At 43.2% G+C, this 19,983-nt stretch overlaps 1 protein-coding gene across 6 annotated transcripts in view; it reads right to left on the reverse strand.

Annotated features, from left to right (window-relative positions):
• LOC119169167 (DENN domain-containing protein 2D) overlaps nt 1-19,983 on the reverse strand; it is a 647,735-nt gene that overhangs the window by 618,727 nt on the left and 9,025 nt on the right. For 5 of the 6 annotated variants that reach the window (XM_037420269.2, XM_037420270.2, XM_075886336.1 and 2 more), the window contains exons 2-3: nt 11,980-12,051; nt 995-1,082 (exon numbers count right to left, since the gene is read on the reverse strand). In XM_037420269.2, the coding sequence (XP_037276166.1) occupies nt 995-1,082; nt 11,980-12,051 (160 nt within the window). The remainder of the gene's footprint in view (nt 1-994; nt 1,083-11,979; nt 12,052-19,983) is intronic. The other variant, XM_075886337.1, reaches the window with a different exon arrangement.

Raw genomic sequence — 19,983 nt, forward strand, 5'->3', positions numbered from 1 at the left:
TTTGGCAGATCCCACATTCCTATCGAGTCGATGTTATGGGTAGCATGCAGATGAAAGGTGACTGTTGTGATATTTTCATAGCACGAAACATTAAGAAGTGGCAGTAAAGATAGGTACAAATACACACACAGACACACGGTGCATATGTTTTATATAACCAATTTTTTTAACAGCTGCATAACGATGACAACAGTAACATGGATATTAGCAACACTAGAAAAGGTAAGCAGAGATGAAACCTTGCTGCTTGCGAGGATGGTAGCCCTGGACACTGCTACTTAAATCAACTTCAGCAGATGGCACCTTACTTCAATTGACATTAACCCGACCTGACGGCTGCATCATAGGGGTGCATATGTAACGTTTATAAAACTGGATAGCCAACTCTGAAACCACAATTCGCGCTCCACAAACATTAAGGTCTCTCAGAAAAGTAGCTACGAGACCTGAATAGGCTCTGTGGTAAAATTGCCACACAGAATGCTGAGGATCGATTCCTGCTGGGAGCTTCACAATTATTCTTTGCATTCGTCGGGTACATTCTGCTGATGTCAGCTTTTTCTGAACGCTCAAGCTTTAATACTACCCATGTCTGTTCTCACCTTTACTAGGTATAATATAAACTGTCAATCACCTGTGGCACAAACCCGCATACCTGTGGCACATATCCACTCAAGAGTATGCGCCTCACGTCTGGCGGAAAGGGTTTGACAATGCAAGCAACAAAATTTCGACATTACTCAGGTCATGATGAGTGAGTCATACTCGTCGAACCATTTTATTTTCCCATACTAATGTTTGGTTTGCCCCTAGTTAAGGGGGTGATCACGAGAGCACGCAGGCGCAGGCGGCTGGCTGGCTCTCAATTAGACAAACAGAAACATACGCCCAAAGTGCCTGCAGCCCACAAAGAAAGACTTCGCATGTTAAAAAGATTTCTAAAAAACAAACCACCTATAGCGTGAGCCATTTCACTGAATATGACTGCACTTACCCTTCTGTGTGTCACCATCATCCGGCTTCTGCTTCTGAGACAGCTGCTGCCAGGCCATTGTGAAGGACTGCCGGATAGCATCACTAATCTGCACATAAAAGGTGGTAGGAACTTTGACCTCTGCTGCATGCTTTTCTTGGCCAATGTGCTGTTCACTTCATTTCAATAAGATATGTAAAAGTTAGCACTGTGTGTCTACTCCAGTTTATGCCGCACCGATCATACTTATGAAGGTGCAAGCTAAAATCTTACCTAGGTTGGTCCTCAACAACACATTTTCTTGATGGCCATATATATAAATAATAAATGTACTGCAAGTGACGCCCATCTTGACGAGAACAGCATCAATATTTTCACAGCACATGCGTTAACCCCTTAACTGCTTTGGACGAGCAGAGCTCGTCCAGCCCAAACTGTCACTAAACTGCTTTGGACGAGTAGCACTCGTCCTAGCGAAATAGGTACTACCCTCTGGCGTTCAGGTGGAAAAGTGCGCACTTGCGACTTACATTTCATGTCATCCACTAGATGGCAGCATATTCATTTATTGCATCCTTAAAGGCCCAAGGGCATTACACAAGGGGGGGGGCAACAAATAAATTGTGTGGGTGTACAATTCAATCTGAGCAAATTATTATAAACAATACACATGGGTGGGGGGGGGGGGGGCAACATACATAAGACGGGGCAACATACATAAGGGGGCAACAAATACACTGTGAGGGTGTACAATTATATGTGAACAAATTATATAAACAATACAGTTCTAAATACGCATATGGTTGTTTGGTCAAGAATGACAACAAAAACTAATCAAACAAAAAACAAAACAAACTTTTGACTGAGAATTAGTGTCAAAACAACATGGCAAAAAAATTATACATACAACTGTCACTGGTAGGATATATCTACAGTCATGGGTTATTGGGTGGAATCAAAGTGGGATTCCAATTTTGCACGGAATGATGTGCAGACAGGTGTGGTAACTATGGCGTCGGTGAGGCGATTCCAAAGTCTAATTGCTAAAGGGAAAAAGAAGTCATTCATTCCAGATGTACGGCCGTTGATTGGTGCAATGGGGATAGAATGGTTAATGCGAGAAGAAGTTCTGTTAGGGGGCTGTAAATGTTTGTGTCTTAATTTCGGGCGGAAAAAGAAACTGTGCAGGAGGCATAGGCATCAGATCAGGCGGCGTGACGCGAGAGATGGTAGTTGGATTGATTGTTTTAGGGCGGTCACGCTGGTTTCTCTGGAGAACTGTGAGGTTATAAAGCGGGCAGCACGGTTTTGGACTGATTCTAGTTCGTTAGCGAGATATGCCTGGTATGGATTCCAAGTGGCCGATGCATATTCGAGCTTTGGGCATACGTATGTTAAGTATGCTAGTTTTTTAACGTCAGGAGATGCTGATTTTAGATTACGGCGCAGAAATCCAAGCGTGCACAGAGCGTCTGAGCAGATGGACTGCACGTGCAGCGCAAATGAAAGAGTTGGGTCATGGGCACACTGAGATATCTATACGATGAAGCCAAATCGAGAGGAAGCAAATTGATAAAGTAGTATGATGAACAGTAGCGCGCTTACGGGAAAATGACATTGATTTGTACTTGGTTAGGTTTAACAGCATTGATGAGTCTTGGCACCATAGCGCAACTGTGTTGAGGTCTTGTAGTTTAGTGCTGGTTTCGATGTTGTGAAAGGGGCAGCATATGACAGTCGTCCGCAAACAGTCGTAGTTTTGTTTGAATGTTTGTGGGTAGGTCGTTTATGAATATTAAAAATAAAAGGAGTGATAAGCCCGCACCCTGAGATACGCCTGATGATACGCTAGTTAAAGAGGAGTTATGATTATTAGCAGAGGTGAATTGCTTACGGTTAGAGAGGAAGTGTTCAACCCAGGAGAATATATTCGGTGCAATGCCAGGTGAATGAATTTTGCTAAGTAATAGATTAGGTGGTACGCTATCAAAAGCTTTATAAATATCAAAGAATATGGCAAGGATCTGAAAGTTATCATCCATGCTTTTTAGAAGGTCGTGGGTAGACTTGGCCAATTGGGTCTCACATGATAAGTGCTTTCGAAAACCGTGCTGGTGGTTATAGAAGAAATTTATTGATTCAAGGTGAGTCGCGATGTGAGAAGATATAATGTGTTCCAATAATTTAGAGGGAATGCTAGTCAGGGAAATGGGGCGGTAGTTTGCTGGATTAGTTCGTTCTCCAGTTTTGAAGATCGCGACTATTCGGCCTATCTCCCAATTGTCTGGTATTTCGCTTGTTTCAATGGACTGCATGAAGATGAGGCGAAGAATACGATTGACCACTGTGACGGTGGTAACTAAAAGTTCAGGGGTTATTTGGTCACATCCTGGGGCTGAAGAAATCTCAAAACCAGTGATTAGTTTAACGATTCCTTCAGGGTTAAATGCGCCCCGCCACGGTGGTCTAGTGGCTAAAGTATTCAGCTGCTGACCCGCAGGTCGCGGGATCAAATCCCGGCTGTAGCGGCTGCATTTCAGATGGAGGCGGAAATGTTGTAGGCCCGTGTACTCAGATTTGGGTGCACGTCAAAAAACCCCAGGTGGTCAAAATTTCCGGAGCCCTCCACTACGGCATCTCTCATAATCATATGGTGGTTTTGTGACGTTAAACCCCACATATCTATCAAATTTTATTAGTAGAAGATAGCTAGTTTCCTATGTATTGTTCAGAAATAAACTTCATTCTGTTGATTTGACTAAGTATGTGGTGAAAATATTTTTTTCAACATACTCTAGCTGTTAGTACAATCAGATTCGAAATCATCAATAAAAAAATAGCAACTTTCTGACTGGAAATTTTCAAGAAAAAATAAGCAGTTCAGGGGCTAATGAGGTTATTGTGGTGAGGATCGAAAATGGCATGCGCATACTCTAGCTTTGGCCAGACAAAGGTTTTGAAGGCAACTGTTTTAATAGAAAAAGGAGTGAGCGAAAGGTTACGACATAAGTACCCTAAAGTAAGATTAGCAGAATTTATGATGTCGTTAAAATTTAAACCTGTCTTTATTTTACTTTGTCAAAAAGAAGAGGATGGGACTAAAAGCCGCAGAAGGGGCTTGACAAGAATCCTGACTCCCTGGTACACGGCAGTGCAGTGAGCATTCATAGATATAAATGTAACCAAAGAATTACAATACTATAGATCATCAAAGCTGACAATCGTACAATAGCTAAGATGAACAGTAGCTGCACTTCACCTACTGAACAAAAATTCATTATTACACACTTCATGCAACACATGAAACAATGTACCATGAAACTGAACACATACATGTGCACATTGAAAAAATGAAAACACATCGCACAGAAACATACAAAAAAAACAGCGTAAATTCATTTCTGCATGCTGTGTCATTCTGTGGGAAACTTAAACATGCAGTAACGCTTAATATCTTTATTAGATAGGACAAAAGGATTGAAGTCATCATTGAATAGTATATTGAATTGTTTAGGCACTGTGTAACTTAATGACTGTGTACAATCCTATGCCCTAGGGGTGGGTAAAGCCCACCGTTCCTTGAATGTGGTGTCCTTAATAGACCTATCTTCTTTCAGCGTTGCTAAAGTGAGAATGTAGTTTTGTTTATTTTCAAGAAAACACCCATACATCAATGTTAGCCTAAAATCAAATCAAGTAAATACAGGCATAATTTTGATTAATATGACGGGTCCAAGTTAGGTTTTGCAAGATGTTCACACTAAGGTATTTAAATTAATCAACCATAGAAATCTGGTTAACATTTATATTGTAGTTATAAACAACATGATGATGACGCTGAATAGACATTAACATAAATTGAAAAGCATTCAAGAACATGACCGAAGATTTACACCAGCTCTGTATGCGGGTGAGATCACATTGTAATATGGAATGATCGGGTGGGCTAGTAATTGTGTGGTAGATAACACAATCATCAGCAAATAGACGGATGTGAGAAGAAATGTTTGAAGGGAGGTCATTAATGTACATCATAAAGAGGAAGGGACCAAGTACGGTACCTTGAGGCACACCTGAAAGAACGGGTGTTAGAGATGAAGAGTGCGATTTAGCATGAACGAATTGCTGACGGTTGGTTAAAAAGCCTCGAATCAGGTTTAAAACACAGGGGCTGATGTTAAGACGGGGCATTTTTAATAAAATACTAACATAAAAAACCTTGTTGAATGCCTTTTCGAAGTCTTAGAATATTGTGCCGATTGGAATGTTACGGTCTAGGTTAATGTGTAGATCAGGCAGAAAAAGAAGTTGAGTGTCACAGAAAAAATTTTTGCGAGAACCATCCTGACTTGAGGGAAAAAAATTTACAGATGTTAAGAAGTTAGCAGTATGAGAGTATATGATATGCTTCATTATTTTACAAGTGACGCTTGCTATGAAAATGGGACGGTAGTTAGTCGGCAATGCTGGCTTTCCTTTCTTGAAGACTGAGATGACACCTGCAAGTCATGGGGAACTGAACTGTTGTCAAGTGATTTCTGACATATGAGTGATAAAAACAGGGTACACACATGTTTAGTATTTTTGAGCACTTAAGTATTTATACTGTGTATTGTTGTCAATGACGAGTTATTCAATGAGTCTATGACTAACAGCGCCGTCTGAATCCAAAGTGATGTTTTGCATCAGCGGATAACCGGCAAATGAAAGATCGGGTAAACTGTCGAGTGGCTCATTATTAAAAACAGTGCTAAATACTTTGTTAAGGCAATCAGCCACTCCATTCTCAAGAATAGGAAGTGCAGAGCGGTCAAATGAAATTTCATTAAAATCCACATTTTGCGCCGACAAGCTTAAAATTACTCTTGAACCAGGTGCGATGGAACGCGCACACCGAATCGGGACCTTTTCGGAAAATAAAACTCGACCCATCATTGTTAAACTAGCCCACTACAAAACGAAAGAACGCATTTTGAGCTGCGGTCGCATGCTTAAAGACACGAACTTCGCCATTAGGGAGGACCTCGCAGCTGCCACACGCATTACGCAGTCAAAGCTGTTGCACTTCATCTGCCCCAAAAGTGCGCATTTGAACCGAGTCTTGACAGACTTCACGTGGACAAAAAGTGCTACATGTACGACCAGAATGCCGACAAAATTGTAGAAATATACAAAAAACAGACTGTGCTTGCCATAGCTGATGGATCTCAAGGTGTGAGCAATAAAACCACCGAATGACGCCCCTCTGTCCTCTGTACCTCTAACCCTCGACCAAGCCGATCATCAGCGCTAAATATAAATGTTGCCTTCACTAATATACGAAGTGTGCTGCCTAAACTCTACAAACTACACAGCTTTGTTGAAGATGTAGAAGCCGAAATTGTCCCAACGAAAACGTGATTACACGAACGTGTTTTCGACCACGAAATCTTCCCGTCTAACATGGGCTTCGCTTTATATCGACATGATCGCACTAATCGTAGAGGCGGAGGCCTGCTCATCACTATTAGAAACAATCTATCATCTTCTCTTATCACTCATGACGACACATTAGAATTAACTTGGGTGCGAGTCTCAAACATTGGCGTAAAGGCAACTTTTGGCATCCGTTACCGGCCGCCTGACTCTGAATCAGGTTTTTCCATCCTCCTTTCAAATTCACTCACCCGGATTAAAGACAAGTTTTCGGAAGCCCCTATTTTTTTTTTTTTTTTACGGTGATTTTAATTTCCCTCAAATAAACTGGCCTTTACTTTCAACCCCTAGAGCAACTCTATCGAACGAATCCAAGCAATTCCTCAATCTGACGCTAGATTTCAACCTACACCAAGCTATAACATGCCCTACAAGAGGCGATAACACTTTAGATCTAACGTCAAGCCCAGATGACAGAAAACGCACAACAGTACTCTCTGGATTCAGTGACCATAACCTTATCCACAACCGCATATCACTGCCTCTGATTAGAAGGTCGCCAACTAAAAAATTCATAACTGATTAAAAACGAGGAAATTTTGACGCTATCAATGACAAACTTGGTTCCTTTCTTGACAGTTTTTGCGGATCGTGTCACACCCGCTCAGTATACGCCAACTGGCAGATATTCGAAAAACAATACTAAATTTAGAAAAAGAGTACATTCTAACCACCCGCATAAAATAGGATTCCATTAATCATTGGTTCAACAAACAACTGAAAAGCCTCCTAAATCGAAAAAAACGTCTTTACAGAACCGCCAGTCAATCCAATAACCCTTTATCGTGTGAAAAATACCACCACTGTGGCAAAAAATATATTGAGAGACTACAACAAGCCAAAGAAAAATATTTTTCTTGTGATCTACTATCTATCCTCCGCTCAAATCCTACTAAATTTTGGCACATGCTCTCACAAAAATCTATATGCTAACAGATTTTCTAGACCCAGACGGCGAACCAATAGACAAAAAAAACGTTGCCACCGCCTTAAATGACTACTTTTCGTCTGTATTTTCTACCCCTAACACTGCCCAGCCCACACGACTACCTATCCGTTCCCCCAGCGCTATGTTCCCCGAAATAGCATTTAACACTGAAGGAATCGTTAAACTAATCACTGGTTTTGAGATATCTTCAGTCCCAGGATGTGACCAAATAACCCCCAAACATTTAGTTAACACTGTCACAGTGGTTAGTCAGATTCTTTGCCTCATTTTCATGCAGTCCATTGAAACAAGCGAAATTCAAGACGACTGGAAGATAGGCCGAATAATCGAGATCTTCGAAAGCGGTGAACGAAATAATCCAGCAAACTACTGCCCGATTTCCCTGACTAGCATTCCCTATGAATTACTGGAACACATAACTTCTCAAATCGCGACTCACCTTGAATCAATGAATTTCTTCTATAACCACCAGCACGGTTTCCGAAAGCACTTCTCATGCGAGATCCAATTGGCCGAGTTTACCAACGGCCTAATAAAAAGCATGGATGATAACGTTCAAATCGATGCCATATTCCTTGATTTTTCTAAAGCTTTTGATCGCGTACCACATAATCTATTATTTAGCAAAATTAATTCACTTGGCATTGCTCCGAATATTGTCTCCTGGGTTGAACACTTCCTCTCTAACCATAAACAATTCATCTCTACTAATAATCATAACTCCTCTTTAACTAGCGTATTATCAGGCGTACCTCAGGGCGCGGGCTTATCACCCCTTCTATTTTTAATATTCATAAACGACCTACCCACAAACATTCAAACAAAACTACGACTGTTTACGGACGACTGTGTCATATACTCCCCCCTTCACAACATCGAAACCAGCACTAAACTACAACAAGACCTCAACACAGTTGCGCTATGGTGCCAAGGCTCATCAATGCCGTTAAACCTAACCAAATACAAATCAATGTCATTTTCCCGTAAGCGCGCTACTGTTCATCATACTACTTTATCAATTTGCTTCCTCTCGATTCGGCTTCATCGTATAGATATCTCGGTGTGCCCATGACCCAACTCTTTCATTTGCGCCGCACGTGCAGTCCATCTGCTCAGACGCTCTGCGCGTGCTTGGATTTCTGCGCCGTAATCTAAAATCAGGATCTCTTGACGTTAAAAAACTGGCATACTTAACATACATATGCCCAAAGCTCAAATATGCATCGGCCACTTGGAATCCATCCCAGGCATATCTCGCTAACGAACTAGAATCAGTCCAAAACCGCGCTGCCCGCTTTATAACCTCCAAGTTCTCCAGAGAAATCGGCATCACCGCCCTAAATCAATCAATCCAACTACCATCTCTCGCGTCACGCCACCTGATCTCACGCCTATGCCTCCTGCACAGCTTCTTTTTCTGCCCAAAATCAAGACACAAGCTTTTACAGCCTTTTAACAGAACTTCTCGCACCAACCATTCTATCCCCATTGCACCAATCAACGGCCATACATCTGCAATGAACTACTCCTTTTCCCCCCAAGCAATTACACTTTGGAATCGCCTCCCCGACTCCATAGTTACCACACCTGTCTGCACATCATTCCGCGCAAAATTGGAATCCCACTCTGATTTCACCCAATAATCCATGGCTGTAGATATATCCAACCAGCATACTGTATGTACAACTTTTTTTTGTCATATTGTTTGTGTTCATTTTCCCAGTCAAAAGTTTCTTTTGTTCATTGTTTGATTAGTTTGTAATGTCATTCTGGACCAAACTTTATTATGCGTATTTAAAACTATTGTTTAGGATAAGTTGATCACATTGAATTCTACACCCTCACAGTGTATTTGTTGCCACCCCTTATGTAATGCCCTCGGGCCTTTAAGGATGCAATAAATGAAATGAAAATGAGAGAGATCAATTGTTTTCCAAAATCGCTTGGGGTTAGTTTGTAACATGGCTGGTAGGATGTTGAAAAAAATTCTGGCTTAGTTTCCATGGCTAGCTTATAATATTCTTTCTGTACTGCGTAATACTTCTGCCATGTAGAGGCACAGTTAACTCATTTGGCGGTTCGAAATAGACACTTCTTATTGTTTAGCCGTTTGAGGGATACATTAGGCCATGAGAAATTTATTTTGTTATTGTAATGGTCGGGATGTAAATGCGTATAAGACGATGCATCTCTGTTTTGAAAAGCAACCAATACGACCTGAGAGAATTTAGTGAAAAGTTAGCGGCAAAAGTGCCAAAGTATCCTGTTAATTCTCGGTTTATCCTAACATAGTCTCCTTTATCATAAAAGATAAGTGTTTTTAGATTTTTTTTCTTTAATACGCTACAATAAAATGAGGTATGCACTGTTAGGTGATCGCTCAAGCCGTGCAATAGGGTGATAGGCACGATGTTATGATGATACGTTCATAAGTCCAAAACATTGGAAGAGTGATCAGTGATGCGCATGAGATCAAGGACGAGCTGTGTTAAGCCGAATGTCATGCCCATGTTTAGAAAATCACTTGCCCGGCAGTTGTTAGATAATGAAAAAGTGGGATCAAACCAGTCAATGGTGGGAAAATTAAAATCTCCGAACAAAAGGACAGGGCGATTAGGATACTTGTTTATCAATTGGAGATGATTTAGACGCCAACCAAAAGTTTTAAAGAAACCCGACGTTTCGAAACTGACTTGGGTCCTTCCTCAGGGGTGACTGCGGAGGCTACGTAGCAGCGGTGTCTTCAAAGCACTCGCAAGGGGGATAATGACCCCCCTCTCTCTTTCTCGTTTTGCCATGGAGCGCAGTCTGTGTGTATACACTGACTCGAGTAACAACCTTCTCCTCCAGTTCGGCTCGCTTTCAAGGATGGCCGTCGCTTCAAAATTTATCTGGTGATCCAACGTCTCAGCATGTTCGACGACTGCACTGCGCTCTTTGTAGAACTTCCGCACATCGTTGGAATTTTGGATGTTTTGGGTGGAACTACGGTCCAACAGGTAGGAGAGTATCTTATCCTGAGTGGTCCAGTGCTTTTTTGCCATCGATGTATTTAAACCTTATGAAGTAAAGGCAAGGCATGAATGAACTGTCGGAACTAGGGGACCGATAGCAAATATCAATGAGGATGTAAGGGTGTGTGGCAGTGCATTGAAGCCAAATCATTTCTGGTAGTGAAGGAAGGTTTACAAATGAACAATGCAAATTCCAGTTGCGATTAATGCTTGACCACCACGCCAGTTATCGGCTCTATGTTTCTGGAACATGTCAAATTGTGGAAAAAAAGGGAGAATCTCAGAATTATCGATGGATGCGTAAAGCCATGTTTCTGTTAATAGTAACGCATCACATCGCTGTTATTGAAAATGGACTATTACCAACTAGCCCAAATTTCCCTTCTTGCACATCGCATGAAGATGAGTCTATTGAACTGCACAGTGCATCGCGTTTGGGGATCACACTACGATTAGCCAGTAAAAATGAGAGGTGCTGATTCCGTAAAGAAGGTTCAGTAATACCAGATCTGGATGATGGCTATTGGTGTTCTGCAACGACGCTATTAAAAATGTAGTCACAGTAGTGAGTTTTTTCATTCGTGGTTCGCTTTCCGTAATGTAACCCGTATCGCAAGTTTCAGGCCCTTCCAAATTTGGTGAGGCATTTATGCGCAAGGCGCGTGCTGGGGGAGAGCTCTCTCGTGATGGCATAGCCTGTACCTTTAAATTTCGGCCCCCGAAAATAAGATGCGCTCTTTATGGTGAGTGAATTTCGCGATTACAGGCCTGCATTTTTCAGTTTGACAAGACCCGATGGGATGTGCATGCTCGATATCGCGTGGTTCTACCTGTATGTATAATATTTGTTTATAATGTTCGATGGCATTTTTGGGGGAATCAAGATGTGTTTCTTTGACATAAGAAAGAAGGTTATTACTTCTAGATCTATTTTTTGCGCCATTTATCCAAGTAGATAGTGCATTTATCTGTGCCACATTTACGGCACATGTCTCATTTGCTTTTTCTAATTCAGTCTGCCTCTCATTGATACTAGTGCAGGCTGTCTTGATTTTGTCGAGTTTGACTTGGACTTTAATTTCACTGAAAGTTTTATCATGATCAGCCAATTTCTTTTCGATGAACTTTAGTTGCGCTAATATCACCATCTGCCCAGGTTTCAGTTCATTCAAGACTTCCAGAATTTCTTTGTTGCGGCCGCGATTTTATTCAACATCACACGCTAGTAAGACAAGGCTTAGTACCATGTGAGAACAATCACTCACTATGGAACAAATACGCCGTGGGCCCGGCAGCACCAAGATTGCTCGGTGATTAGTTGGTATTGCGTAAAGGCAATAAGAGTTCCACTACCTGCATCAGAAAGAAGCGAGGAACGTTAGCAAGTCATCGCTAGCGTGCTGCCAGACCCACTGAAAGGCGCATTGCTCCGAGCTTGCTTTTTAACCAAATCCCACGCATGCGTGTAATGTACAGGGGTGGTCCCTGTGTTCAAGTGGCAGACTGAACATGCAAAAAATGAAAGGCACAATGCTCTGAGCACAAGGCTTATTATATTAACCTCTCACCTGGGATGTGACACCCCGCTGCACTCCTAGTGGAAGTGCCCCATCTTGTACAACATTGGATATTGGAGAGCTCTGCAGAAAGACATCAATGCTCTCGAATTACAGCCAAGCCAAACATTATGTAGCAATGCATAGTGTAGCACTGAGAAGTGACAGGAAAGGGAACTTCTTGCGGTAAATAAAGATGAGAGACGGATAAGTGCGAACTATCAACTGAATTTATTCGAAAGGCCACACATATATACAAATGAGCAAAGTGACAGTGATGAGTCACATTAGCAAAAAATGAAATTTATTAGTGCCAGGCACTTAAGTAATCCAACTCAGGGGCATGCAACGTGATAGAGGGCCTCACTATGCATGTCTCGCCTGATCTGTCAATAACATACGCTTCCTCAATGGACAGAATCATTAGACGAGCTTTCAAAAATGCAATCAAACTTTAGATACTATTCCTATTGGAAAATTACTTCAATTAGGGCTTCAAAACGCATCAGAAAAGCTTATCCAAGCTCCGAGAATTGCACAATATGAACGACTAATGCATCGTAAAACAGGTAGAACCATACTAGAGAAACTAGGTATAAACAACACAATTCAACGTGGCACCAAAAAGGATATCCTGTATGAGATCAGGAAATGTTTAGTAACCTTATTAATACCAAAAAAACATGCACCCCCACCAACATCAGGCAAGGATAGCTGAAAGAGCGAAAAAAATTCATAGCAACGTAAAAGATTTACCTGAAACAACATACGTAAACACAACCGAATGCAAAGGAAATGGCAACATGACTAAGCAGTAGTAGCCTACAAAGGAAATCATGAGGCCAGCAGCTTGGTGAGAACGAGCTTTGCAGAAGAGGCGGAGGAAGCAGCTATTGCACTGGCCATAGCATCCACCTCGACTTCACAAATCGTTAGCGACTCGTAGACGGCTGTGAGAACCTTTGCACGAGGACGAATATCTCAAATAGCCTTAAGAATATTGGCTGGATACAAAAACCAGCTAACAATGGATATAGTCTGGGCACCCGCTCACTCCTCCTTAACCGCAATGAGGCTGCACACAAGACAGCTTGAGGACTCGCAGACCAAGCCTCTGGACTGCCTAGGTTGAGCTGGAAGGACAATCAGCGATTTGAGCAGATGACCACTTACAGAGATATTACATAGTGTTACCGACTAAGCAGGAAAATTTATCTTCCCTTACACTCGTCATTGAACAAAGGACAAGTGATAGCCTCCTTCAGACCTATACATTTCCTAGTCCGGTAACTATGAGCCGCTGCGTGCCGAAACTACATTTGGACAAGTATAAATTTTGCAATAACAGGGCGGACTTGAGCCACATTCTATGGGCATGCCTGCAGGCCCCTATGAGAGGCGAATTCCAAGGCGGGAGTGGATGGGATACTGCTCTCCTCAGCTTTGATTAGCAATTACAAGCCATTACTACGGCAGGCTGAAGGCGCCGCCAAGGCCCATGGTATCATTGCCGTCATCTAGGTTGGGTACTTCTCCCTGCACCTGAAAGGGGAGGAGGACCTTTCTGCTAATTAAACGAAGTTTGTTCATCATCATTCTCAATTTTTCACGCAACCTTTCCTTTAATTTTTCAGAGCTCCTTAGTTTCTGATAGCAAGGGTGCACAGCCACACTGCCTGCAATGTAAAGAAAGATTACAACAAGGTGTCCCTCGCAATGAAGCTTTACGATCTAATAACCTATTGTTCGAACACTGACCCGTCTGCCCGACATAGAATTCACAAGATAATGGTGTCCGCACTCAACCAATTTATCACGGTGCTTGATGTCACCCCAATGGTCCCGCTTGCTCTGTCCTGACTTCTTACCCACAGCAGCACAAATCCAGTCAAGCTTGTCAGCAGCATAAAAAACCCCATGAACATAAGGAATGCTTACAAAAAGTGTCCCTTCCTTCCGCTTTATTTAGCAATTTACTTGAAGGCAGGGACACTTTTTTATGCATTCCATATTTTCACGTGGTTTCCCCATAAGTTGAATCAAGTTTATGAGAGGTTCAAATGCAGTGTGGTTTTTTCTGCAGACAAGTTTGGCTGGATTTGTGCGGCTGTCGGTAAGAAGTTATCAGGACAGAGCAAGCAGGACCACGGGTGTGTCAACAAGCACTGTGAGAAATTGGTGGAGTGTGGCAAAAAGGTAGTATATAATATACCGTTATCTTGTGAAAAATAATATGTGGGGCAGACGGATTAGTGTGTGAACAATATTGTCAAGTGCTTGCGGCAAGAAAGACGATAGTAGTTGTGCATGTGCTATGAAGGACTATGGAAAGGACGAAGAAGAAGTAATTTGCCTGTTCTATTAAAAAAGAGATTGACCTGCTAGCAGTATCCCTATCACTGCAGCAAGACCTCTGTTTTGACATCGTGACAATATATTATTAGATCACCATGCTCATTAAGAAGGACACCTTGTTCAAACCTTTCTTTATGTTGCAAGGAATGCAGCTGCACACCCTTGCTATCAGAAAGTAAGGCGCTCTCAAGATTAAGATTAAAAGGGAGGGATGTGTGGGAAATCGAGGAAGCGTATTTTACTGACACATTGGACGAGACATGCATAGCATGACCCTCTATCCCGTTACATGCCACTGAGTTAAATTACTTGAGCGCCTGCCACTAATAGAATTTCATTTTTTGCTAATGTGACTCGTAACTGTGTGTGTGCATATGTGTGTGCCCTTTGAATAAAATCAGTGGATAGTTTGCGCTTGTCCGTCTCTCGTATTTGTTTCATGCAAAAAGCTACCGTAAGAATCAAATAACTTGCCAAACAAGTCACTCCACTGAGGAAAAAGAAGTGGGCTTGAAGAGGACTGCATAATGAAATGAAACAAGACTAAATGCAGACACAATAGAAGGAACGTAAGAAAACAGGACAAGTGCTCGCCCATTTCATAGCTTACCAAGTGTTTCCCACACTTTTTCTGTGGAACTTTTAACAAGATAACATCGAAGTTCATCGTTTTTGCAGTGTTGACATTGATTGACAATTCCGGTACTGACATTGATGTCAGTGGTGAGCAAGAAATCTGTGTCGTCCGAGAGTGAAAAATCGAGAAATACGCAAATAAAATAAATTTATAAAATCCACAGTTTGCATGAGAGTCAAACCCAGGTCTTCTGCATGGCAAGCAAGGTGTTATGCCACTGAGCCATGCCTTTGCTTGGAAGTGCTTTGGAAAAAAACAGGATATGCATGTCATGCAGTGAGGAGTTTCCTTAACTCGTCTTATACTGCATGAAAGTGTAAAATCACACCAAGCATCAAAACATACGAGCAGATGTTTTAAAGGCCCACCTACTACGAAGCACTTAAATTTGTTTATCAGCAGCAGCAAAAACATTAACAAAGTGAGCAGCTGCGTAGGTTTGCATGTTGCCTTCGCTAATTCTCAAGAGGAAGAATTGTGGCACAGTGGCCACTTAAGAACTGTATTCGCAGTGTGCATTTCAGGATAGTGAAAAACAGCAAGTGTTACGCACACAGACGCTTTTTTTTCATGTGTGTGGCATGCTTGAGGTGTTTCGAGAAACTAAGCAAAACTAGCAGTAGAGAAGGCAATGGGATTGTGCTTATGCATTGTACTCTTGATGGTGAAGCTAAAGTGCTTTCCAAATTTTTTTCCACTAATCTCTTTCATCGTACCGCCTCGACCACCTTTGCATCCTTATTGAGGTAAAGGTGAGGGGCAGGAGAAGAGAGGGCAAACCATAGCATAGCCATGTGCAGCAGAGCAAGGGGTGGCAAAGAGAAGTGAGGGTAAGTTATGCAAGGGTGAATTCCCCTGGCAGATTTGGAGCCCATGTGGAAGCAGTTTTTCTGCTCCATGCGAAGCAAGCTTTTTCCATTGGCAAATCGAGAGTGCTCCCTGTATGTCTCGTTGACAGATCCAGAGCATTTCCACAACCACAACCACTCCACAGAGCAGCCTTCTCTACTCCACAAAGAGCTACAAATCTGTCCAGAAGGCACAAGCACTTTACCTATGTGCTGCGTGTGACATAGCATAAGACCAATAGAATGCACTGTCAAAGCACGCCCATTGTCTAGGCGCATGCCTGCAAAGGCAAAAACTGCGCAAAACACCGAGTGCTTCTGAAAGCAGGCAGATACGCGCTAGCGCACCCTGCCATTCGTTTGCTCTACCAGGAGCAAATGGCCGATATCGTTCAGGTTTTCCCTGTAGCGGAGCGCAGAGTTTATTGGCCACTCCTCATCTGCCAATGAAACTCACTATCAGGCTGAAGAGGAAGGAAAGGAGGGTAGATAAAGAAGGAGAGAAGGAAAGCACAGCAGAGCCATGCATGGCATAGGTAGCAAGCATGATTGGTGAGCAGGGGTAGAGAAAGAAGGAGAGAAGGAAAGCACAGCAGAGCCATGCATGGCATAGGTAGCAAGCATGATTGGTGAGCAGGGGGTAAAAAGGCATTGTAGAAGGAAGTAACTAAAGAGAGATGACAAAATACTCAATCTGTGTTTGTTAAAAAATGGCTCTTGTCTTCCAGCCCCCTGTTTACACAGATTGCACCTGTGTGGCACTGGCTTGCGATTTTTTTTATCTGAGAGTGCCTTTTATGAAGCTTGTTGTTTGAGTTGTTTACATCTTGTTCAGACACACGTTGCCTGGACTGAAATGACTAAGGGCCGAACAAATGTGCCTGTCCCTCTGCTAATTCACTTCAAGGCCACACACTCTCTTGCGAACCGTAGCAGGCCAATGCTTTCACACCCTGATATGGCACACTGATCTCGTCAAGGCTGCTCTTTGTGTGCTTGCACAAGCACGTGCCTTTTAGTTTCTCTCAGTGCCAGCATGATATGGCGCCAGGCAAATTACAATCTTATTACAAGAGCTTCACCATACCATTTTTATGTTTCATTAGGCTGTTATGAAACTTTCATTTGATTTGCCTAAGTCCAATAAATTTACATCAATCAATGAACCATAGGTTTGAAACAGTTGCATAGGTCAGTGCATTAAAAATGCCAGTACATTCATTATGCTTTTGAGATGAGGCATAATACGGCCTGATGGCAGCTTCATACATAAGGGTGTTAAGCTTTTCATGCATTATGGCAGAATTGATAACATTAAAACTTTTACAGTAATTATGTTTTATAGAGGGGTTTCACAGTGAGGCACCCCTGAAATGGTACCAGCATTGAAACCACTGTTTCGACACAATTAGGGTCACCTGGCAACCGGACGGATGCATACACTGGCAATTTGAGCCAAGTCAGTGCTCGAGTAGGAGAGCTTCAGATACAATGGTAAACTGTGCCATGTTGGTAGCAAGAACCACACAAAAATGGAGCCCAGATTATCATAATGCCTCCAATGTATACTTTTTTTCATTCAAAGAGTCATCATCAATCAATTCAAAGTTATTGTCACGGGGGTGAGAGAATGAATGAAATAAATATATTTACAAAATATACAGGGAGAGTCAAAGGCAGCTGCAGCCAAGATGGAGGTACAACAGCAACAACACAAGCACGGTCGCTTTCATCGTCTTCGTCGTCTACCTGATGTTCTCTCGTTGCCGATGTCGTGTAACATATAACCCCCCGCCACTGGCAGCGCCGTCTCGGCGCCTAAAGGAGAGTAGGATCATATGCGGAGATGATTGGTTTCAGGTGGGTCACGTGGACGATGTCAATGGCGGGTGCGGACGATGACTCACTGACCAATGGAGCGATCTCGTATGTGACCTCGGTAAGCTGGCGTAAAACCATGCAAGGCCCTGAGCAGCGAGACAGGAGCTTCGAAGAGAGGCCAACGTGGCGGCATGGTTTCCAGAGGAGGACCAATGAACCTGGAAAGTAGGAAGCTACTCTGTGATGGCTGTCGTAGCGGGCCTTATGAGAGAGCTGCGAGCCAAGAAGACGTTCCGGTGCGATTTGGCGGGCCACTTTAGCCTGAGCAGTGGCATCTTGGGCGTACTCTGTAATTGTTTGCGTAGTTGATGGGAGAAGAGTCTCGAAGGGTAATGCTGGATGGCGGCCGAACAATAAATAGAAGGGGGAGAAACCAGCAGTGGCATGACGAATTGTACGCAAATGTCAGATGAGGTCAATGTTCGATTTAGGCGCTCAATAAGACCATTTGTTTGTGGGTGATAGGTCGTAGTGAGCTTGTGATGCTTCGAACAAGAGCGAAGGATGTCACTTACTACTTTTGAAAGAAATGAGCGACCACAATCGGTCAGCAGCTGTCAAGGAGCGCCATGGTGAAGAATTACGTCATAAAGCAAGAAGTCCGTGACGTCAGTGGCGCAGCTTGTCGGTAGTGCTTGTGTGATAGCGTATCTTGTGGCATAATCAGTGGCTACAGCTATCCACTTGTTTCCACTGAAACAAGTAGAAAATGGTCCAGCGAGATCAAGACCGACGCGGTAGAAGAGGATGATGTCTATTGGCCGGAGCAGACCAGCTGGTGGCAAGGTGGAATGTTTGGAGCACTGGCAGAACTCAAGCAGCAACGTATCAGCGCACAGAACGGTAAAGGCCAGGCCAGAAGAATCTACGCCGCACGCGATCGTACGTGTGCGTGACCCCGAGATGTCCAGCAGTTGGGGCGTCGCGAAGTTGTTCAAGAAGAGCGGAACGGAGTGTCGCAGGAACTACGAGTAGTAGCTCTGGTCCCTCAGCGCTGGTGTTGCGTCAGTAAAGAATGCCATCACGTGGAACGAACAAGTGTAGCGACGGGTCTATGTGGGGCAAACGTACACTCTGCATGATAGACCGCAAGTGGACATCACTGAGCTGTTCCTTGCGTATGTCGATGAAAGCCGATATGGCAAAGACACAACGGTCCGAATCATGTGCTGAAAGGTCGGGTGAGTCCACGGGGTGACGGGATAGATAGTAGGCATCCTGGTGCATTAGGCCAGATTTGTATGTCAATTCAAAGCTGTATTCTTGTTTCAAGGCCCAACGGCCAAGTCGTCCAAATGGATCTTTGAGGGACGACAGTCGGCACAAGGCATGGTGATCTGTAATTACCAAAAAGGTGCAGCCAAACAAGTATGGTCGAAATTTTGCGACTGCCCAGACTAGTGCGAGGGACTCACGCTCTGTGATGGAAAACTTCCTCTCCGAAGGAGAAAGGAGGCGACTAGCATAAGCGATGATGCGATCCTGTCCTCGTTGCCGCTGGGCGAGAACAGCACCCATTCCATGTCCGCTGGCATCGGTACAAACTTCAATATGGGCTGACGGGTCAAAATGGGCCAAGATGGGTGGGGAAGTAGGTAATGTTGTAAGGGTGCTGATGGCAGTTGCTTGGTCAGTACCCCAATAAAAAGGCATGTCCTTCTTCAGCAGTTCCGTAAGTGGTCAGGCAATGGTCAGTAAAATTCTTCACGAAACGTCGAAAGTAAGAACAAAGGCTAATAAAACTCCGCACATATTTTGCGGAACGTGGTACGGAAAAATCTTTGACAACTCAAATTTTGTCAGGATCAGGTTGCACGCCTCGAGCACTGACAAGGTGGCCCAGCACAGTGATTTCTCGATGGCCAAAGCGACATTTGGAAGAGTTGAGCTGAAGTCCTGCTGTCTGGAAAACCTCAAGAACAGCCGATAGGCCGCTAAGGTGGCTTTCAAATGTAGGTGAAAATACGATGACGTCATCGACATAGCACAGGCAAGGTGGAATTTGTATCCACGCAGGAGAGTCCATCATCCTTTCAAATGTAGCTGGCGCATTACATGATCCGAATGGCATAACCTTGAACTGGAAAAGTCCATCCGGTGTAATGAATGCGGTTTTCTCACGGTCTCGATCGACAGAAATCTGCCAGTATCCTGATCGTAAGTCGATAGATGAAAAGTAGGCAGACCCATGTAGGCAGTCAAGAGCCTCGTCAATCTGCGGCAGTGGATACACATCCTTACGTGTTACTTTAAATGACGGTAGTCTATGCAGAAGCGCCAGCTGCCATCCTTCTT

The sequence above is a fragment of the Rhipicephalus microplus genome, chromosome 2 (assembly GCF_043290135.1).
Source record: "Rhipicephalus microplus isolate Deutch F79 chromosome 2, USDA_Rmic, whole genome shotgun sequence".
NCBI lineage: Eukaryota > Metazoa > Arthropoda > Arachnida > Ixodida > Ixodidae > Rhipicephalus > Rhipicephalus microplus.